Source organism: Balaenoptera ricei, chromosome 3 (genome assembly GCF_028023285.1).
Source record: "Balaenoptera ricei isolate mBalRic1 chromosome 3, mBalRic1.hap2, whole genome shotgun sequence".
NCBI lineage: Eukaryota > Metazoa > Chordata > Mammalia > Artiodactyla > Balaenopteridae > Balaenoptera > Balaenoptera ricei.
The window spans coordinates 166,389,268-166,412,054 of record NC_082641.1 but is presented as its reverse complement, the minus strand read 5'-3'; the positions used below and the strand labels follow the sequence as shown (position 1 = coordinate 166,412,054).

The window sequence follows — 22,787 nt, the reverse complement described above, 5'->3', positions numbered from 1 at the left end:
ATAAACTGGTACATCCAAACAATGGACTATTATTCAACACTAAAATGAGCTATCAAGCCCTGAAAAGACATGGAGGACACTTAAATGTATATTACTAAGTGAAAGAAGTCAATCTGAAAAGGCTGCATACTCTAGACTATTATTCAACACTAAAATGAGCTATCAAGCCCTGAAAAGACATGGAGGACACAAATGTATATTACTAAGTGAAAGAAGTCAATCTGAAAAGGCTGCATACTCTATGATTCCAACTACGTGACATTCTGGAAAAAGTGAAACTATGGAGACAGTTCCAGGTCCAAAAAGATCCTTTCAGTGGTTGTGAGGAGTGAGGAGGAAGGGAGGGTTGAATAGGTAGAGCACAGAGGATATTTAGGGGCAGTGAAACTACCATATATATTATAATAGTACATACAAATTATTATACATTTGTCCAATTTGTCCAGCAACAGCAGTGAAACCTAATGTGAATTAAGGACTCTGAGTAATTTTGGTGTTAATGTAGGCTCGTCGATTGTAAATAACATACTACTTTGGAGGAGGAGGTTGATAACGGGGGAGACTATGCATGTGTGGGGGCAGAGAGTATATGAGAAGTCTCTGTACGTTCCCCTAAATTTTGCTATGAACCTAAAATTGGTCTAAAAAGTCTACTTTTTTTTTTCTTTTTTTTTTTTGGCCATGCCACGTGGCTTGCAGGATCTCAGTTCCCTGACTAGAGATTGAACCCAGGCCACGTCAGTGAAAGTTCGGAATCCTAACCACTAGGCCACCAGGGAACTCCCTATAAAGTCTACTCTAAAAACAAAAAGCTTGTTGGTAGGAATGTAAAGTGATACAACTGCTATGGAGAACAGTTGGAGGTTCTGTAAAAAACTAAAAATAGAACTACCATATGACCCAGCAATCCCACTACTGGGCATGTACCCTGAGAAAACCATAATTCAAAAACAGACATGTACCACAACGTTCATTGCAGCGCTATTTACAAGAGCCAGGACATGGAAGCAACCTAAATGTCCACTGACAGATGAACGGATAAAGAAGATGTGGCACATATATACAATGGAATATTACTCAGCCATAAAAAGAAATGAAATTGAGTTATCTGTAGTGAGGTGGATGGACCTAGAGTCTGTCATACAGAGTGAAGTAAGTCAGAAAGAGAAAAACAAATAATGTATGCTAACACATATATATGGAATCTTAAAAAAAAAAAAAAAAGGTCATGAAGAACCTAGGGGCAGGACGGTACGCAGACCTACTAGAGAATGGACTTGAGGACACAGGGAGGGGGAAGGGTAAGCTGAGACAAAGTGAGAGAGTGGCATGGACATATATACACTACCAAACGTAAAATAGATAGCTAGTGGGAAGCAGCTGCATAGCACAGGGAGATCAGCTCGGTGCTTTGTGACCACCTAGAGGGGTGGGATAGGGAGGGTGGGAGGGAAGGAGACGCAAGAGGGAAGAGATATGGGGATATATGTATTTATACATTTATACATGTATAAAGCTGATTCACTTTGTTATAAAGCAGAAACTAACACACCGTTGTAAAGCAATTATACTCCAATATAGATGTTTAAAAATAAAAATAAATAAATAAATAAATAAATAAATAAAATTGAGTAGTTTGAAAAAAAAAAAAGAAACGAAATTGAGTTATTTGTAGTGAGGTGGATGGACCTAGAGTCTGTCATACAGAGTGAAGTCAGAAAGAGAAAAATACCGTATGCTAACACATATATATGGAATCAAAAAGAATGGTACTGATGAACCTAGTGGCAGGGCAGAAATAAAGACACAGACATAGAGAATGGACTTGAGAACACGGAGCGGGGATGGGGAAGCTGGGGCAAAGTGAGAGTAGCATCGACATATATACACTACCGAATGTAAAAATAGTTAGCTAGTGGGAAGCAGCAGCATAGCACAGGGAGATCAGCTCGGTGCTTTGCAATGACCTAGAGAGGTGGGATAGGGAGGGTGGGAGGGAGGCTCAAGAGGGAGGGGATATGGGGATATACATATGCATATGGCTGATTCACTTTGTTGTACAACGGAAACTAACACAGTATTGTGAAGCAATTATACTCCAATAAAGATCTATTAAAAAAAACAAAAACAAAAAGCTAAAGCTTTGTCTGAGAGATGCTCCTACATCCGGACCAGGGTGCACTGAGGAAGGAACAACTCAAGGATGGGAAACTAGAAGCGTGACAGTTTAAATGAAAAATTCCAGGGAGTTCCCTGGTGGCCTAGTGGTTAGGATTCCAGGCTTTCACTGCCGTGGCCTGAGTTCAATCCCCGGTCCGGGAACTGAACTCCCGCAAGCTGCGCAGCATGGCCAAAAAAAAAAAAAGAAAAAAGAAAAATTCCAGAGAGGATGCAGAGAAAACACCAGGAAGAGAGCAAGCACGAAGAAAGCAGGAAGGTCCCAGGCTCCCAGGCGGGACAGCCAGTTGCCAGTGTGTCCCTCTCTTCAGAGAGCAGACCTCAGTGAGATCAGATGGAGGTAAAGGGCCAAGAGCAACCAGGAGGGGAAGGATCACATCCCATGAACTAACAGCAGGCATCAGACCAGAACAGAGGCATAGGGATGGGGTGGAATGCCAGCAGGCTTGGCACCCCATGCCCCAGAGCAGAACTGCGAGAGATAAATCTGGACATTGTTTACCAAGCCCCCAGGCCCAAGAGCAGCCATCTGAGGGAGTGTTCTCATGTCTTCTCTCCTCTAACTGCTCAGGAGAAGTGGGGCCACTAACTCAGGTTGTCTCTTTCTGATGGAATGAAGACCCCACCCCACCCCTCAGGGCGGCACTCCCCACAAAGGACTTTGAGTTGGAATCTCAGAAGAGCACCTAGGGTCAGGGGGCATCATCACAGTGCACTCCAATTCCCTCAGCACACAGAGGGCAAGTGGCACAGCGATACCCCATTCTCAGGAATTAACAGAGAGAGAAAAACAAACTCCTCTATAGGATAAATCAGGGCATACACAATGTGTGGAAAGAGCCACCACATACATGCTTGGTGACAAGAACTGCTGGCCCAGCAGCTAAGCAAAAATGCTTCAGACCTGAGGAAAAGTATGAAGAGAAAAAAAACCCTAGAAACAAAAAAATTTTACACTGTAGAGTGACTCATGAGGATATAAATTCATTATAACAAGAATGCAGAAAGATGTAAAGGCAGACTGGAGACTCAAGTAAGAAAATTTGGGGACCAAAACAACATCATTACAACACTGATAGATTAACTGAAAATTCCTGACACAGAGGGTTTAAGATAATCAAAGAACGCAGTTTCTAAAAGAGATTAAAGCAACTACTGGGAAGGTAATAATTACATAAAACAGATAATGACAACAAACCTTTTCTGTAAAGAACCAGACTGTAAATAATTTAGGTTTGCGGCCACACGGTCTCTACCACATTATTATATTATTAATTATACTTTTGCCATTGGAAAATGAAAGTAGCCACACAGTATACAAACAAATGGGCATGCAGCATTCCAATCAAACTTTACTTATGAAAAGAGTGAGCTGGATCTGCCCAAGGGTCATACTCTACTGACCCCTGTTCCAGAGTCAAACAGCCCACCAAGTGCCCAGCAACATGACGTGAAAGAAGACTCAAAATACAACACATCGTCATAACACTTCAAGACATCAGGATGAAAAAGAGCCCCGAAGAGTGTCCAAAGAAAAAGCAGTCACACACAAAGGCTCACAAATAAAAAGGCACCAGGCTTCTTGACAGCAATGCCAGTTGTGGCTTCAATGTTTTCAGGGACGATTTTCAGCCTAGAGTTTTATGCCCAGCCAAGCTATCAGATGAAACCATCTGAAGGAGTCAAAGGTCCACCTGAAGTATCCTACCTCTCGACAAGCCACTAAAGAGCATACTCCTCCAGCAGGCAGGCACTGAGGAAGATGCAGACAAGAACCCACAATAGAAGAGGGACATTGGAGTTTCCAGGGCGGTTTCAGGCAGAGCAACGACCTGCAACTGCATGAGAGGTTCTAGAAGAACCAAGTCTGAGAAAGCTAAGCAAGTGAAAACCGAAAGCTCTATAGCTCTAAAGGCCACTGACTTGGCTTGTCCTGATAGTCATGATAAAATCAGCCTAGACTCATGTAAAACACCAAACGCTAATAATCACTGAATACGGAGAGATTTCGGAGAGAAATGTGTGTACACTGGAGAACTCGGGAAGTAGTGGCACAAGCCAGTCGCGCAGAGGCTGCTCCCTGCAGTGTGGCTCCAGATGCCACGACCCCTTCTCCGTGCAGTGGGTCTGATCAGGATCAGAGGCCAGGCGCAGGGGCGCCCAGGCCCTCCCATGGGTGAGTGTCGCTGGCCCATCCCTGGGTGCAGGCTCCAGCCCACCTAGGGCTGCCCTGCCCCGGTGCCCTCCCCCAGGTGCCCAACCCCAGCCCACCCTGTGTGCGCGCCTCCCATCCTCAGGTGCCCTCCCCTGGAGGCCCACCTCGGCCCACCCTATGCACAGGTTCCCAGATGTCCCTTCCCCTGGATGCCCTGTCCTGCATGTCCTCTCCTGGATGTCCGTCCTGGGCCATTGGTAGTCCTCCCCTAGGTGCCCCGCCTCTGGGTGTCCTTAGTTCCGCCCCCTGTCCGCCCCTCCCCTGAGAGCCCTCCATGGGAGCCCATCCTCCAAGCCTTCTCATGCCCGCTCCTGGGTGCCCTTCCCCTGGGTGATACCCCCTCCTCTACCCCGGTCCTCCAGAGCCTGTGCCCCAACCCGCTCTCACCCATAGAGAATGACGTCATAGAGGGTGCGTCCCTGGACGTTGAGAAAGTGGGCGTAGCCCGAGCGCGCCGAAGTTGAAGCCTCGCCGGCCGCAGGACCTGGAAGCGGCAGCTCATTGGTCAGCAGACCCAGGAGAAAGGGCGCAGAGTCCGGCCCGCGCACGCGCACCAGGGCGCGCTCGCCCAGTAGAAAGCAGGTCCACGCCGCGCTGCCCGCGGCCTCACCACCCTGACAGCAGGAGCTGTGGGCCAGGCGAAGCCTCGGGGCAGCGCGCAGCCGCCAGCTCCAGGCCCGGCCGCCGCGCCCTGGAGCCGCACCCCTGAGCAGCGCTGCGGCCGCCATCTTGGGGAGGAGTGAGGCGGCGGGAAGGGGCGGCCCGGGCGGCGGCGCGGGCGGGCGCGGGCGGGCGCGGGCGGGCGGGCGCGCGCCACAACACCTTGGAGGCGGGCGAGCGGAGCGTGCGCGGGGGCGGAGGTGGGGGAGAGGGATGGAGGCGGTGCAGGCGGGCCCCAAAACAGCCCCTGGCGGCGGGCGGGCGAAGCGTGCGCGGGGGCGGGGTGTGCGCGAGCATGCGCGGGCTGGTGCCACAGCAATCCCAGGAGGCGAGCGAGCGTTGCTTGCTTGAGTGGCCAGGGTGAGGGTGGGCGGACCTTGCGCGGGGGCGAGGCCTCGGGCTGTCAGTCCCCCGCACACCTATCCTGAGCTGGCTTCTGCTCCTGCAGTTGGACTCCTCCTCGGGTCTCTGAGAAGTTTCTGCTTGCTTTATAGTGGTGAGGCGCTCATAACCTAAACTTTACCACCTTAACCATTTTTAGATGCACATTTCAGGGGCATTAAGCGCGTTCACACTCTTTTGCAGCCATCCCCATCATCCAGAACTTTCTCATCTTCCCATACGGAAACTCCACCCCCATCAAACGCAGATCCCTATCTACCTCCCCAGCCCCTGGGAACCCCATTCCACTCTGTCTCTATGAACCTGACTCCTCTGGGAAACTCATAGAAGTGGAGTCATGCAGTATTTGTCCTTTTGTGACTGGCTCGTGTCTACCAGGTTCCACCATGATGTAGCATGTGTCAACGTTTTTAAGGGCTGAATGATATTCCATTGTATGTATATACCATATTTGGATTATCCATTCACCCACTGATGGACAGTTGTGTTGCTTCCACCCATTGGCTGTTCTGAATAATGCTGCTATGAAGACGGGTGTACAACTTTGCTTTCAGTTCCTTTGTAGAACAGACACTCCTGTGTATCCTATACTCTCACACTACCCTTCACTTCTGATCACTAAATGTGTGTGGGGGGGTTCCCCCACACCACACAATTCTGTGACACCAGCTAGGTGTCTTACAATTTAACTCAATTTTAAATCCATCTACCTGGAGATAGCATGAGATCCCATAAGACTGCCACATACACTCTCTCATACACTCACACTCTCCCCCCCCCCCCAACTTCAGATGCAAGTCGAAGTCCAGGTTGTCACCTGTGCTTCTGACCAACCAGCTATATAGATCAGAGGTTCCAACAGCCCTCTCCTTGGGTTCAATTAATTTATTAGAGTGGCTCACAGAACTCAGAGAAACATTTTACCTGCCAGATTACTGATTTGTTATGAAAGGATATAACTCAGGAACAGCCAGATGGAAGAGAGCAAAGAGCAAGGTATGTGGGAAGGGGCACGGAGCATCCATGCCCTCTGAGCACACCGCACTCTCCCCAAATCTCCATGTGTTCTCCAACCCAGAAGCTCTCCAAACCCAGTCCTTTTGGGATTTTACGGAGGCTTCGTTACCTAGATGTGATCGATTAAATTATTGGCCATTGGCTGTTGATTCAACCTCCAGCCCATCACTCCTCCCCAGAGGTCAAGGGGTGGGGCTGAAAGCTCTAACCCTCTAATCACACGGTTGTTTCTGGCAACCAGCCCCCATCCTTAGGGGCTTTTCAAAAGTCACCTCATTAACATAAACTGGTTGACCAGAACTCCCTAGGGTTTTCCAGGCCCTTGGTCCCCTCCCAGTCGGCTTCCTGGTTGTGAGCAGCCAGGCCTGGAATGCAGTTCCACTGGCCTTTCATGGAAAAGGTCTTCCTCTGTTGGGCCTGTGTTCCTAGGGTGACCCAGCACCTCCCTGCCAGCCCTGTGAGGTCAGGGAGGAAACCATTCAAGGACAACATGGGGTGGGGGGCGGGGTGCATTCCTCCAGCCTCACATCAGCCCATCCCTTGGCCAGCAGAAAACCTGCTTCCCACCAACTCAGCCTGTGGGAAGGGCCAGCAGGCTGACCCAGGGCCACCCGGAACCTTACCTGATGTTCCCAGTCCAGTGCCAAGCCCAGCCCACTTGGTCCAGCAGGGCCGCTGCTGCCACCTGGGGCTGTTTAAATGCAAATTAACTCAAATGAAGTCAAATGAAACTTTTAGCTCCTTACTGAATGGGCCACACTGAAATGTCCAGAGCCACACTCAGCTGGTGGCTGCCTCTTGAACAGAGCAGGCAACACCTCCCACCATTCTAGAGTCTGCCAACCAGCACTGCTTCAGGCTCCCTCCTCCAGGAAGGCTTCCCAGATCTCTGCACCAGCCTGGCCAGCCCGACAGCGGGGACCCCTGCATGTGGGCATGGCCTGGCTACTGCTCCTTCTCAGGTCCTCTCACTGCAGCTTCTCGTGCCTACAGGTCTAGGTGGAGGGAACTGTGGACTGGCCTCAGGATGCTCCCAAGGAACCCCACTCATTGGCCTGGGTCCAGCTGGGGGCATAAGTTGCTGCTGGATCCCATCTGCATCTCCTCCCTCTGAGGCCATGGGCCCTGAAGCTGTCGGGAGGGGTGGGGATCTGAGAGCTGGAAAATCAGCAGACATGGGGGTCCCAGACCCTGTTTCCCAGCTGCTGCCAGGCCAGGGGTTGTTTCCTGTTATTCTCTCCTCATGGCCTCCTCCCTTCCCAAAGCCAGAAGAAGGAAGCTGCCCCCATTCTGGGCACCCCCCTCCCTGAAGCCCTCCACGATCTCCCTGAGCAGCCAGCGAGTTGGCTCCAGCCATGGAAACGGATGAGAATGAGACAAGGCCATTCTGTCTGATCCTTCTCCAGCCACTCCCCTGGCCTGGCCCTGCCCCTATACAGACCTGGGTGGGCCCCACACAGTCCGAGGACCCCACCAGGCAGTGAAGCAGGGATGGGGAGGCCGGGGCTCTACCCACCAGCCTGCTCCAGAGCACAGAAGATGGGGGGCGAGGGTCGATGGCTTTGCACCCCAGTTCAGCTCTCCAGCCTCATGGCCATACAGGCACTGAGAGGATTTTTTCAAGTAGTTAAGTGAGCATTAAGTGCCAAGTTTAGTGGTTGGGTTCCACCTCTGAGAGTTAACAGACTTGAGCATATTAGATACTATGTCATAGGTGGGAGATGGACACCCCATTAGGGTATCGGGGCTCAGGCATGAGATCATGGTTATGGTGGTTGAGAACATCAAGAAATTGGTGTTAGAGGTAGGAACGTGTATGACACAGAGGTTGGCTCCCCTAGCCTGGGATGGCCAGTGACATCAGTTGGGAGGACATGACCGTAAATCCTAAGTCACTGAGGTGGATGGACCTAGAGTCTGTCATACAGAGTGAAGTAAGTCAGAAAGAGAAAAAGAAATACTGTATGCTAACACATATATATGGAATCTAAGGGGAAAAAAAAAAGTCATGAAGAACCTAGGGGCAAGACGGGAATAAAGACACAGACCTACTAGAGAATGGACTTGAGGATACGGGGAGGGGGAAGGGTAAACTGTGACAAAGTGAAAGAGTGTCATGGACATATATACACTACCAAACGTAAAATAGATAGCTGGTGAGAAGCAGCCTCATAGCACAGGGAAATCAGCTTGGTGGTTTGTGACCACCTAGAGGGGTGGGATAGGGAGGGTGGGAGGGAGGGAGACGAAAGAGGGAAGAGATATGGGGATATATGTATATGTATAACTGATTCACTTTGTTATAAAGCAGAAACTAACACACCATTGTAAAGCAAATATACTCCAATAAAGATGTTAAAAAAAAAAATCCTAAGTCACCCCCGTCGAAAGCTCACAAAACATATAGGACCCCAGTGGTGCGTCCAGGCCCCTAAGTTCCTGAGACAGGAGGCTTATGCGTTAGGATCCCCTTCTGTGGTGACTGAGCTTTTAGTTAGGCATCTGCCTTCTAATATGGGTTGTATTGCATCCCCCCAAATTCACATTATGGAGCCCTAATGCCCAGGACCTCAGAATGGGGCTGTATTTGGAGATGGGGTCTTTAAAGAGGTGATTAAGGTCAAATGAGGTCACTGGGGTGGGCCCTAATCCAATAGGACTGGTTTCCTTATAAGAAGAGGAGATGAGGACACAGACTCACACAAAGGGAAGACCATGCGAGGACACAGGGAGAAGACAGCTGTCTACACACCAAGGAGAGTGGCCTCAGGTGCTGACACCTTGGTCTCGGACTTCCAGTTTCCAGTACTATGAGAAATAGATGTCTGTTGTTTGAGCCCCCAGTCTATGGTATTTGTTACACAGGCTGAGCTGACTGAGATACCTCCCAGAATAGAGCCTCCATTTGCAGTTTTCCTCACAGCTGGGATGCCCTTTTAACAACCTCTGGCTGATGGGATGTTGATTAGTTAAGGTTCTTCAGAGAAAGAGAACCAATTCGGTAGAGATTTATTATAAGGAATTGGCTCACTCAACTATGGAGGCTGAGGAGTCCCAAGGTCTGCCATCTACAAGCTAGAGACTCAGGAGAGTTCTAGCCTGAGTCTGAGCCTGAAGACAGGAGACCAGTGTGCTTGCTCAAACTGTCAGGCCGGAGTGCTCTCTTCACCTTTTTGTTCTACTCAAGCCTTCACCTGACTGGCCAAGGCCCACCCGCACTGGGGAGGGCCATCTGCTTTACTCAGTGTGCAGATTCAGTGTGAATCTCATCCAGAATCACCCTCATAGACACACCTAGAATCATGCTTGTTCTGGGCACCCCAGGGCCCAGTCAAGCTGACCCATAAATGTAATCATCACTGGCAGTCTGGAGGGAGAATCACTTCTTCTTTGGGAACCTCAGTCTTTGTTCTTAAGGCCATCACCTGATTGGATGAGGGCAACCCACATTAGGGAGGATGGTCTGCTTTATCAAAGTCCACAGATTGTCAATGTTAATCTCATCTAAAAGCACACCTTCACCCCAACATCTAGATTGGTGTTGGACCAACCCACTGAGCATGGAGACTCACAGCTTGACCCACATCTGACTTCCATGTCACAGACACGCAGCAAATAGATTTCCCCAGGAGCCCCTGGGCAGTGTCCTGCTCCCATTGACGCAGCTGCCTCAAATTGTATCTAAACCAGTTAGGAGTGGAGGGACTGAGATGATAGAAACTGGGCAGGCTAAATAGTATGGGGCGAATTATGGACCGATATCAGAACTGTGGTAAAAGAAGGGGGCAGTGGCTGCAGAGGCCCCAAGATCACGTGCCCCTGTGTGTGTGGGCGGGAGGGGTACTGAAGGGCTTCACACGTGGCTAGGGGGGCCAGCGGACCAAGGCCAACAGAGACTCTCTATTCCACGTGCCCTTAAAATTTGACACTGGCCCATTGAGAGGGATCCTGCAGGCCTGTGACTGCTGTGATGTGAAGCGATATGACTTTAGGGCTGGTGATAAGGGTCAGTTGGCCTTTGCTGGGTCCTCTTGGGCCGCCATGCTACAAGGAGGTCCAAACCACATCGAAGGACCCCAGCATGAACCCCCAGCTTGGTGAGTGAGGAAATCATTGAGCCAGCCCTGGCCCCACCAGACACTCCCAGGCTGCAACTACACCAGGAGCCCAACCCGAGTTATAGAGGGTGAGATCCTAATGTTACTTTGTTCAGGAAGGGCCCAGAGAATGAGGTCCTGACCCCTTGAACTTGACCTAAAGCTCCCTCTCTGTGGATGGGGGGAGGCTTCCCGGGACACTGTCACAGTGAAATCCAGAATGTTCTTCCCCAAACACAAACCTGCCCAGGGTCTCCCTGTCTGCTGGCTTAAGGCTTCTTTTCAGGCAGATGCTGAGGGCCCATGCCCCACCTTCCACCCCTTGTGGGACCCTGTCATCATCAAGTGTGCCTCATGGCCTTGAGATGTGGGAGCACTGACCATCAGAATCGAGGCCAACCTCTGGGCCCTGCTCGGAGTGGACACCTGCCTTCCTCACCAGCCCTCTCCAGCCACTAGGGTGGTTCTGAACCCTAAAGTCTCCCACTATTCCCCACCTGGAATGCTCACTTATCTCCCTGAGGTCCTGATGTCCTCCAGGCCCTCTACTGGCTGCAGGAGGCTGCTCTCAGGGACACGGGAGGCAGGGAGGCTATGGAGGGGCCGCGGCAAGGGTGTCAGCCAACAATAGTGCCTTGCAGATGTCCTTCACCAGCTCTGCCGCTCACTGCACCCAGTCACACTGATGGGAGCCAGGCATGGCTGGACAGCACGTTCCCCACCACAGAAACCCAGTATTCCTCATGACGACACTGCCAGGAGCACAGCCCCAAATGCAGGGATGCCAGTTCCATGGGCTTTCTTCTCTTGGAGAGGCGAGTGGTGAGTCCCTGCTCTGGATCTGGATTGGCTTTCCTTCTGAGGCTCTGCTTCCAGCATTGACATCTGGGACTTCATGGGGGTGGGGCTTACCTGGGGGCAAGGCTCACCTTGGGGTGGGGCTCACCTGGAACCCGGGATCAGCCAGTCAGACCCCACAAAGGAGAGGGACTCAGCCTGCATTTGGCATCTGACCAGAGGCAGGCTGGGTTGGGGTTCACCCAGGCTTGGGGCTTGGCCCTGGGCCCCCAGGGAGGGTTTGCAATCTGGGAGAAGCTCTCAGGGCCTGCGTTGGGCCTGAGGGAAGCTGGGAGACAGCAGGGTGACTGAAGTCTATACCAAGGTGGCTCCTTGATGGCAGCAGCTGTTTCCCCAGCTGTGCTCACCTTTGCTCCCCACCAAAGCTACCACCGCAGGCTTTGGCCAGCATCTGGATAATGCCGGGGCCTGAGACAGGACTGCCCCTCTGTCCTTTGAGGTACCACCTTGGGTTCTAAGCATGCAGGCCTGGCTTCTTTGTTCTCATTCGGCCATATCCCTCCCCTCTTGGCCGAGCCTGTTGCCTGGCACAGAGTGGCACCAGAGTGTCTCCAAGGAGCTGCAGGGGCTCAACCTGGGCCTTGCTCCCCGGATGGTCCCTACAAAGTGGTTTCCTCTCCCAGCCATCCTAGAGCTGAGCCATGTGTCCCCAGAGGCCAGCGGTGGACACGTACACACATGCATATATGTGTACTCACACATATGTGCACACACCACACTCCCACATACATACACAAGCACACACACACGTTCATGCGGACATTCATACACATACACATGTGGTTGTAAACAAAAGTTAGTTTTATTTCACTCCCTTTGGAGGCTGTGTCTGAATTGGAGAGGGGGCTGGAGGGAAGAGGCTGTAGCGGGAGCCTCAGAGTGCCTTCCTCTAGCATGCGCAAAGCCGTAGCCCCTCACCACCATCCTGTTGGTCTGAGTGGCAAGGGGGGCCGATGTCGCTTCAGAACTTCAAGTATGTCCCAGAGGAAGGGGCCACGCCAGGCCAGCACAGGAGCTGGAGAGGGCATGGTCCCATCCACCCCGGGGCCCAAGCGGGGCCTGAGCCCCAGATCTGTCTGGGCAGGGAACAGGAAGCAGGGTGCAGGTCCACCTGGCACTCGAGGCAGCTCATGCTTGGGGCCTAGTGGGGGTGAGGCAGGAGGTGGTACAGACCAGGGCTGGGCGCAGGGGCCTCTGCCCACTGTGGTCTCTGTTTTCCCTTCTGTACAAGGAAGACCTGGCATTGCTTTCAGCTCTGCAAGAACCAGAACCTGGGCTAGAAGAGTGTGGGTGCTAGGAAAAGAGCCCCATTTGCTGGGCAGGGAGTGAGGACAAGCACAGTACTCCCCGAGACCCAGGCCAAGCACCCCTGGGCAGTCACACATGGGCTACTGCGGGGAAAGCGGGGCAGGAGGGGGTGGGGCTCTCTCCTGGAGGGCGGCCTTGTCCTGAGGTGGCCAGCTGGGTGGCTCTGGGAGGGCGGAAATGCCCCAGCCACAGTCCCACCTACCCATCAGGGCTTATGGATCAGAGCTGGGGACCATTCGTGATTCCCAGGCCTACCTTCCCCACCCTATCCTGGATGAAGATGGGGCTCAGGCAGGGCGGGGCAGTGATGCAGAGCAGGCTGGTGCCCTCCGCCCCCTCCCGAGGGGGAGAGCAGCCACCTGAGGGGGAGGAGGAGGGCAGGTTGCGCTCTGCCCCTCAGGCGGTGTCCAGCCCCTGCACTTCCTCCAGAGCCCTCCACCTCGGCCCTGGTGAGGAGGGAGGAGGGACAGCGGCCAAGGCAGGCCTCAGATCCACACGGTGGTCTTACCCTCCCTGCTGCTGCTCCCACTGCCCTTCTCAGAGCCCATCCTGGGTTTGGCCCCTGGCCGGCCCTGGCCCCCGGCAGTGCCCCCCGACGTGGCGCTGCCCGACCCGGAGGCAGGGGCGCCGGCCCTCGGGGGCCCCCGGGCGGTTGCCGGAAGGCCAGGGCCTGGTGGGCTGTCGAGGTCCCCAAGCGACCGCCGGTCCTGCAGCGCCTGCAGTGCCAGGTTGGCCAGGTCCTGATCGTGGGTGCGTGCGCGCTCAGCCGCGCGCACCACCAGGCTGTAGTCTGGCGGGCAGGCCAGGCCCGAAGGCGCGGCGGGCAGAGCACAGGGCTGCTGGCGAGGCATGGGGCCAGGGGTGGTGGGCAGGGGGCGGCGGCTGCGCACAGCGTCTTGCGCGCTGCCCAGGCCCAGGTGCGCCATCTCACAGAGGTTGAGCACCAGGCAGAGGCAGCTGACCACGTACATGACCAGCAGGAAGACTGTCTTCTCAGTGGGTCGTGACACGAAGCAGTCGACCACGTGCGGGCAGGGCTGGCGGCTGCACGCGAAGAAGGGCCGCACCTCGAAACCATACAGCAGGTACTGGCCCACCAGGAAGGCCACCTCGAAGGCGGCCCGCGCCACCAGCTGGGCGACGTACACACGCATTAGGCCCTCGCGCTGGATGCGCCGCCGCCCGTCATGCTGACCTGCCGGGCCTGGGACCCCAGTCGCCTTTGGGTCCCCTCCTGCGCCCTTGGCTGCACCCGCGTCCTCAGCCTCATCATCTTCGCCCAGGCCCTCGGCCGCCCCCGGCTCCTCGTCCTCTTCACCCAGGCCCAGCATGGGCTCCTCTTCGCCCAGGTCTGCGGGCTCGGGCCAGCCCGGGTGGGGCGGTGGGGGCAACGGCAGGGGTGCGCGGGGCGCGAGGCGGCCTGGTCGGCGGCGAGAGGCACGGCGGCGCTCGTCCTGTGAGGCGCGGGCCAGGCGGTGCACGGCATAGCCCAGGTACATTACGGAGGGCGTGGAGATGACCACAATCTGGAAAACCCAGAAGCGCACGTGGGACAGGGGTGCAAAGGCGTCGTAGCAGACGTTGTCGCAGCCCGGCTGCCGTGTGTTGCACGTGAACTTGGTCTGCTCGTCGGAGTAGATGGACTCACCGCCTACCGCCGTGAGCACGATGCGGAAGACCACCAGCACCGTGAGCCATACCTTGCCCACGAACGTGGAGTGGTTGTGGATCTCTTCCAGCAGCCGCGTCAGGAAGCTCCAGCTCATGTTGGTCATAGGGGCGGGGGATGGGACCTGCAGGCCATGAGCAGGAGCTCAACCTGGGGCGAGGGTAATGGGGGCAAGGGCTGGTGGTTTGGGAGGGTGTAGAGTGGCACCTGGAGCCCCTCCAGGAGCGCCGCCCTCACCCAGCGTCCTGACCCTGTCCTAGGAGGGATCAGCAAGAGGCCGGGGCCTCTGCAGCCAGAGGATAGACCCTCCAAGGACAGACGAGGGGTCGCCTTCTCTGGCTGAGCACATGCCCTGGCTCCCCCCAAAACCCGACTCTAGGTCCCTGTGGCCTGGAGCAGGGCCAGCCCTCCTGCCCTCCCCCAGCTCTCTAGGAAAGCCCGGCGCCGTGCAAGCTGTGCCCCTTACCCAGCCTCTGGGGACCTCACCCCAGGCCCTGAGAGCCACAGGGAGTCCACTGGGTGAGCTGCCTTCGTAGGGCCAACCAGAAAACGGACCAGCCTCACTCAGAGTCTGGGCCTCACCTCAGATGCCTGCTCCCACCTTGCAGCACCCGGGTTGCTGGATTCCTATTTCCAGCATGCCAGGGGCCCACCAGGGGCTGGGCCTGCAGCCTGCCTGGCCCCCCAGCTCCTCAGCCACTCCAGTCCCCCATCAGCTCACAGTTCCCCAGGCCCCTAGACCCAGTGGCCCTCAGCCCCCAGCCTCCTAGTCTAGCCTCCTCATCATCCCCTAATCCCATCCATCCCCAGACCCAACGGCTCTGTCAGCTTCCAGCCCCTGAAGCCCCCAGCCCCATCAGTTCCAGACTCCCCAACAGTGGGCTCCCCCTTCCTCCACATCCTGAACAGGGGCTCTGGTCCCTCTGTCTCCACAAAGGACCACTGCCATGCTCCTTTGCGCCCCCCCCCCACCCCCGCCACTGGTCCAGCTGTACCAGGGGCTGAGGCCTACCCTCCAGGCTGCTCCTCCCTCTTGTTCCAGCACTCCCATGTCCTCTGCACATCCTGGCTGGGGGGTGGGGTGAGCCCAGGTGTCTGTTCAGGGTGGCACCATGTGCAGCGAGGCCCACAGATACTGTAAGGCACACACACAACCACACTCGGGCACCTGTGACACTCGGAGACAGCCTTGTGGCCACTTCCCACGTCCCAGACCAGTGCTCCTTCTAGATCAGCTACCCCTGAGTGAGCCTGTATCTAGAAGGGGCTCAGTGGGCAGGACCACACACCCCTGTACCCCTGCACCTCTAGGGAGGGGGCTGCAGCCTCCTAATGCCCACCATCCCTCCTTCACACCAGTACCTGCTCCTGGGTAGTTTGGAGGCAGAAGACCCTTGAGTACCTGATGCTTTTGGCGCCCTCCTTCTGGAACAGGCCTGGGAGGCAGCGTGGGCAGGTGTGGAATGGAACAACAGGGGCATTCAGGGCTCCGGGCCCTCTTTATGGAGCTGGGGCCTCTCCCGGGGCAGGGGGTGGGGGCAGGAAGAGGGGGCAGCCGGGGTTCCTGGGGAAGTGACCCTATTTCCTCACATCTGTGTGCAGCGCCCCTCTCATAGCCACACACATGCAAACACTCACAAGTGCACATGCAAATACGTTCACTCACACATGTGCATACATATGTATACACACACTCACATGTGCAATGCACTCATGCACAGGCACACACATTTACAGGTACACAGACTGGCACATGCCCAGCCCTTCAGGGCCATCTTTGATATACCTCTGCCTCAAAGAGGAATGAGAATGAGGGTCTTGATGTCCTCAGCTGGCTGTGTTTCCTCAGCTCTAACTTCAGCTCTCTTTCAGGACCTGTCCCCAACCCTGACCTCAACAGTCCCACATCCCAGGAGTCTGAGGCCTATAGTCCCACCAGGCAGGAACCCAGAAAACGGATGGCAGAGCAGCCCCCACTTCTCTCCCCTCCAAGATGGAGCCCAGTGGAGAAATGGGAGGGAGGGTGGGGGTGCCAGGGCAGTCCTGACCCCTTGTGTGTGGTATTTAACAACTGGCCCTCGGTGGAAAAGCCTTGGTGTAGTGTTTGCTGATTCCCGTGGCGTAAATGCTCCCACCAGGCCCATGACCAGCTCGAGGAGACACGCACGGGGGGCGGGGCGTGGGGGGTGGGGGCAGGGTTCTTGAGACCAGCTCTAGCATGGCACTGGGTGGACCCTGCCCTGGGGTGGGAAGGATGGCACTTTGCCCTGGGGGGCTGACTTGGGTGCAGTCAGAGCCACCCCAGAGATGAGTCGTGTGGAGAAAAGAGGGTGCAGGCCCTGCAGGCTGTCAGCCGAAGGGGACAGCCTGGGCAGCAGGAAGGGTGAGCAAACCTCCTCTCTTCCTTCCCCCAGTGCCAGTGGGGGAGCTCAGGCACCCTCTGGGTGTGGAGCAGAGGCTCTGGCTCTCCAGACCCAAGGGCCCATGCCTGCGTGCTGCATACACGTGTGTGCAGGGCCTGTGTCACACACGCAGTCACGGCGAGGTCATTCCATGGTCAGGGGGCTGATGCTGACAAGCTATGGCCTGCAGGAGCCCAGGCTCTCAGTGCCATGTGCAGGGGTCCCCCAGATCCAGACTTCTGGTGCCAGCTGCTGGACCGGCACATGGATGCCAGCAGGCACAGCAAACCCCAGAAGACCAGACCCCAAAATTTCCCTCCAAAGCGGCTTCCTCTCAGATGGGCTTATCCTGGACGGCTCTCTGCCCAGCACCCGCTCCGCTTCATCAGCAAAAACCCTGAACTGGACTCCGCCGGGTCCTGCTGCTCCCTGGGCCTGCCTCGCTTCCGCCGAGCACCTTAGGAAGCCCATCGACCTGTGCTCCTGAGACTTCCCCCGACTTTGCGGTAAAATGCCAAGCGCACCTGGTCCCAACGCACCAGCACCCGCATTCCGCTCCCACATAGGCGGAAACCACCCCTGCTGGGGCTTCTGCTACGCGGCAGTCCCACGTGCGTCCACTCCCCGCCCACACTCCCGCTCCACCCCACCCCACGCTGAGCCCTGCCCCCTCGTCCTGTCTCTCCACCCGATTGCCTCTGAGGCCAGCCCACCACCCTGCTATTATAGATTGGTTTATAGATTGTTGCCCAAGGTAGAAAATGTATGAGACCCCACTGATACAAATGATACGATAACTAACTAAATGGGGGAGAAGGGAATTCTGAATAATTCATGTAGTCACTGTGACCTCAAGGAGGGTGCTCTTCCAGAGAGCACAGCAAGGAGGGAGGGAGGAGTACAACCTGACAGACATCACCTCAGGCAGGTGGCCGAGGTCCCCACCTGCAGGGAGGAGCCAAGTTGAGAGCACAGACCTTGCTGCCCCGGAGGCTTCTTCCCAAACCCTCACCCCAGGTGATCATGAGATATATTGACACAAGTTCCAGGAGGGCCTTTTACAAACTACCTGACCTTCAAAATGCCAAGGGCATCAGTAACTAGGGAAGTCTGAGGGAGTCACCCCCAAGAGGGACCAAGGAGACACGAGGACAGTCACCCCTCCCCTTGGGGACCTTGGGACAGCAAAAGGACACATTGAAAAGTGAGGAATCTTTGGCTTATGGCAATGTATCAATATTGGTGCACCAGTTGTGACAAGCACGTCACTGCAGAACTGGGTTTGGGGGCAAATGAGAACTCTCCCTGGTCTCTTTATAGCTTCTCTGTAAATCACAGGTGTTGTAAAATAAAAAACCTTATTTAAAATGGTTTCCTACTCCATCACTTCAAGTTCCCTCTCCCTGTCTTGTCCCATCTGGAACGTATTTCTCTGTGTCTGGAGGCTTCAAGCACAGAGCTGGGAGTTTTGCTCATGACCTGTCCTGGATCTGTGGGGTGCAAGAAGGACCCCAACACAGAGATGGGGCAGTGGGAGGCAAAGGCCAGGCCCACGGGTGCCCAGTGCTGATGGGAGGCAGCCAGTGGGAGCTTGGCTCTGGGCTGGGCCAGCAGGAAAGGAGGGTATGTGAGGGGGTGCTGGCCCCTCAGGGAACAAGGCCCTGGCATTTGCTGGGACCTTTGTTCAGAGGGAATCTCACCCAAAGCTACATGTTAGAGCAAGTGCAGGTGGGGGCCACTCAAGTGGGATCCAGGACGAGGTTTGGGGAGAAGGGGCCCAGGGGCACCTGGGTGTCAAGGTCTGGGAGGGGGCGGGCCTGGGGGTGTTCACTAAAGGGAGTGGGGTCGGGGGAGGGAGGGGTGACTGGTCAGGGTGCAGGGCACACATGGGGGATCCCCATGAAGTGGGCTGCGGTCATCTTCACCAAGAGTTGCCCAAGGAGGCACCCTATTGGGAGGAGGGTGGTAGGCAGGCACCATGGGCTCCAGTGGGCATCAGGATGACCTGTGCTGGGGTGAGCTGGGCCCTGCACACTGGTTCTGGCACCAATGGAGTGGCTCCTGCAGGGGTGGGCAGCTGGGCTCTCCCCGCTTCAAGCCCCTTTCACCCCTGGGTCTGAACAAAGGTCCTGGGCTTGGGCGGGGGGTGGTCAGAGGCTGAGAACCAGAGATGCCCAGTGCCTCCTCCTGTAGTACAGTGAGGTCAGGGCCTGCCCAGCCATTTCCTTCCCATCCCTGGCCCAGCTTCCTCCCATGTGCCCCCTCTCATGGTGGGTGGACTTCCTTTGGCTGAGGTGGGGCTGCCTGGCTGACCCCCCACCCCCCCGGAGTGGAGTGCTCAGCTCACCAAGAGGACTGGTGGAACCCTTCCCTGGGAACCTGGGCATCTCAGGCAACCTCTTCCCCTTCCTGAGGACTCAGATTCCTGCATGCACCTGGCACTGGGTGGTCCCTCCTCTACACATGAGTACCTACAAGTAGCCCAAGGCGGACTCAGCCCTGGGAGACCTGAGGCCTTAGAGCAGGGACCAGGGGCTGCTCCTGCAATCCACCCACCTTCCAGGCTAAGGTCCCCCTCCTGCTGCTTGCCCACCCACCCACTGAAGTGCCCTGTGGGGGACAGTTCTTACTCAGAGAGTGGGGCTGCAGCACTTGCCTTGCTCAGGCCCCAGTGCTGTATGCCAGAAGAAATCTGATTTCTCTCCACCTCCACTAGCCCCCAGGCCTCCCAATGGTGGCCTCCCTCACAGCCTGGCCTTAGGATGCCCACAAAGTCTCCCCCTTGTCAGTTTTGTAGTGGTTCTGTGGGTTGTCTTCCATGTCCCTCCCTCCCTGTGCCCCTTTCCTGGATGCCCCAGTTGTGTCCTGCCTGAACCCCCTGGCCACTGAGAGGTGTGCACCCGCCCCCAACCCAGGTGCCCAAAACCCAGACCCCAGACCTGGGGACCCTCTGCCACATCCATCCGCCCCCAGCAACTCCAGTGCACGCCACAGCCTCCCACACAGTGTAGACACCAGCTAGTGGCCAGGTTCCCTTCCCAGTCCCCTACCCCCATTTCCCCTCCTGCAGGCACTCCAAGGTGCGGACACAGGCCCCACTGGGTTGGGTCCCAGGGAGCCTGGGGCTCTCAGCACAAAACCCATATCCTCACAGGTCCTCAGGAACTTCCTGACCTGCTCCTGCCCACCTCAGAACTGACCATGTCTGGACTCCCTCTCTCTAACAAATGCATACCCACATACTTATACACGCATTTGCAATGCCCACACACTTCATCCTCACGCTCAGACACACACACGCACTGCTTTCTGCCTTGTACCGCTCCAATGGCCTTCCTCTGGGAAGCTCCCTCCACGGCCAGAAAAGTGAGGTGTCCCCACTGCATGCTCAGTGCCCCCAATCACACAAACGCTCAGCAAATGCCAGTGGGATGATTCAATGTCTGAGGCAATGGAGCCCTGCCTGGAAGCTCTGGGGAGGGTTGGTATAAACCTGAGGTGGGAGGCCCCTGCTCCCTCCCAGGGTCTCTGGAGGTGCAGGTGCCTGGGCTGGTAACCGTTTCCCATGGTGACCTTTGGACATGGCACTCTGGGTCTGTGGAGGAACAAGGGGGCCCCCTCTCTGCTCTGCTCCAGCCTGGAATCCGGGAAGTGAGGGGCCTCCTGCAGGAGTGGAGGGTGTGGTGGGGACAGGCCTGGGGAGTGAGTCATGGTAGCGCAGCCTGGACTGCTCCTGCAGCCAGGCCAGGAACTGCTGCTACAGGGAGGCCTGGGCCGTAGAACCCTGGGCTTTGGCAGGGGGAGGTGTCAGGAGGAGCAAGGGTGTGAGGCTGAACCAGGACCCCTGCCCAAGCTCGGTGCCCCCTCAAGGACCTCCCCAGGCATTGCTGGCCAAAGCCAGGACGCTGTGCCCCTCAGACCCCATGGGGTGACATTTTCAACCCCTCCTTCAACCCTCCACCCTGATGCGGCCCAAAACGCCACGTTAAAGCCACCGCAGGCTCTGCCCCCACAGTGTGTGGCAGTGTCACTCTTTCGCTGCCCTGCATACCCCCTTCCTGCCCTGAACACCTGTTGTGTCCACCTGCTCCTCCAACAGCCGAGCATACCACAGGACCAGCTGCCGCCCCTCAGCCGTGCTGCCCCTTGTCGGGACCCCAGCCCAGTCCCCTTCTCCATTCTTGTCCAGCCACCCTGCACGCAATCCGCATCCAGACAACTCACATCTGTGGTGCAATGGGTGCCGCTCCTGGAGAACAGGAGTCTGTTCTGCTCTGCTAACCTCCAGGACCCAGGTCTGAGGACGCAGGACCTAGCAGGCGGCCACAAGGGTTTAGGAGGTGCCCCCGGCCACATAAAGGCTAAACCAAGAGCAGTGTGGACAGCAGGCAGGTGTACCAACTACCGCTCGTCTGCCCGTGTGGAAGAGGTGGGGCTCCCCAACCTCCCCCCAGGGCTGAATAGCCCAAGGCCCCAGCCTCTGGATACACTGCAGCTGCCTAGCTGGCAGGGGCTGGCCAGTCCCACATGGCCTGAGGGGTCCCAGCTGCCCGGGGGCCCACCCCCTTCCCCCCTTGCTCATCAGCTGGCCTGAGCAGCTTCTGCGGGAGGGGGAGGGGCAGACTTCTGCCTCTACCTCCTCCTACCCTTGAGTCTTACCGCAGCTCAATCACCACCCAGACTGATGGCCCTGGGAGGGCAGTGGGCCTGCGATGGACAGACCCCCAGAATGGAGGGCCACCCAGCCAGGCTCAGCACCCGTTCTCTCCTGGGGTTGGCTGTTCCAAGACAGTTGAGTCCAGGCCCCTGAGACCTTGGGCCCAGAGTGAAGAGGGTGCTGCTCAGCCCCAAAGGGCACCCCAAACCTGGTCCCCTGGTGGTACCCTACCTTCTCCAGGCCAGGAAACAAGTCCTTCTGAGCCCTTCCACCTGCTGGCCGGCTGGACACCAGCCCTCCTGAGGGTGTGCACCCGGCTAAGTCCAGGGCCCGACCCAGGGCCACCTCTCACCACCAAGCACAATGTGGGGGGAGGGCCTTGAAGGGCTCCATTGTTCCCCCTGAGGCTCAGGGTCTGAATCCCTGATTGTCCCTGGGGCTGGACGGGTCCCAGAGAGGGAACCAGTCTCTCCCAGGCTGTACAGTAGGTCAGGAGGCAGCCCAGCCCCATCTTACTTGCCCCCAGGCCTAGGGGCTGCCCAGCGCCCCTCTGCCCACTGTCCAGTGTCCAGGCCCAGCTCTCGTCTGCCCTCCGCTGTGCATCTGGGCTTTTGGATGGAGCCCAGCCTTTCTATTTCTGCCCGGGCTCCCTGCCTCCTCCAGGTCTGCATCCACCATCTGTCTGGGTTCCACCGTAGGAGCATGGCCTGGGCATGGACCAGGGCTCAGGCGAGTGCCTCTTGTGCCTAGTACAACTCAGCTGCCCCGACTTCAGATGGGCAGTTTTTGGAGGTATCTTCTGAGACTCCACAGAGCCTGGCACCCTAACAGAGGCCCCCAAGTGTCTTCCCTGGGCTGGCCTCTACAGGAACATTAGGGCCGGCCAGACCCCCAGTGGGCCATGCACAAGGCCCCCAGATGCAGAGGTCCATCCTCTGCAGTCTCAGTCCCTCTTCAGGTATGCAATGTCTGTCCCTCTGCCACCATCAGCCCAGCTCAGGGACCAGGAGGAGTGGTTCATGCAGGATGAGCCCCCAGGACCTTCTGACCCCAGCCTCAATGGCAACTCAAAGAGACAGTGGGGGATGAGGCCCTGCACCCAGCTGGTGGGAGCCCTGGGCAAGTAGCATGCAGCAGCTCAGGAGCAGCCCTCTCTGGGGGCCGGCAGCCCAGAGCAGCAGATGTCAGATGGATGCTGCGGCCCAAGGACCTCCAGGGGCTGGCCAGTTAGGGTGTGGCTGCCAAGAGCAGGGTGGGGAGGGGGTGGGTCTGGAGTGGTGTACTGTGGCCCCACCCACCCAGGGCCATGATCCAAGGGCTCAAG

At 56.4% G+C, this 22,787-nt stretch overlaps 2 protein-coding genes across 5 annotated transcripts in view; both read right to left on the bottom strand.

Annotated features, from left to right (window-relative positions):
* IBA57 (iron-sulfur cluster assembly factor IBA57) overlaps positions 1-5,129 on the bottom strand; it is a 70,059-nt gene extending 64,930 nt beyond the window's left edge. For all 4 annotated transcript variants that reach the window (XR_009502509.1, XM_059917950.1, XM_059917952.1 and 1 more), the window contains exon 1: positions 4,781-5,129. Coding sequence is in view for 3 of the 4 variants with exons in the window: in XM_059917950.1 (XP_059773933.1) it covers positions 4,781-5,121 (341 nt within the window). In the remaining variant the exon portion in view is untranslated. The remainder of the gene's footprint in view (positions 1-4,780) is intronic.
* Positions 5,130-13,220: 8,091 nt separating this feature from the next.
* Positions 13,221-14,525, bottom strand: GJC2 (gap junction protein gamma 2). The gene has a single exon (XM_059919695.1). The coding sequence runs from the start codon at positions 14,508-14,510 to the stop codon at positions 13,221-13,223; it is 1,290 nt and encodes a 429-aa protein (XP_059775678.1). The 5' UTR covers positions 14,511-14,525.
* Positions 14,526-22,787: the final 8,262 nt, after the last annotated feature.

Bases quoted from the DNA above. Each gene is read 5' to 3' on its own strand.
- GJC2 (XM_059919695.1), bottom strand. From the start codon at position 14,510: ATGACCAACATGAGCTGGAGCTTCCTGACGCGGCTGCTGGAAGAGATC.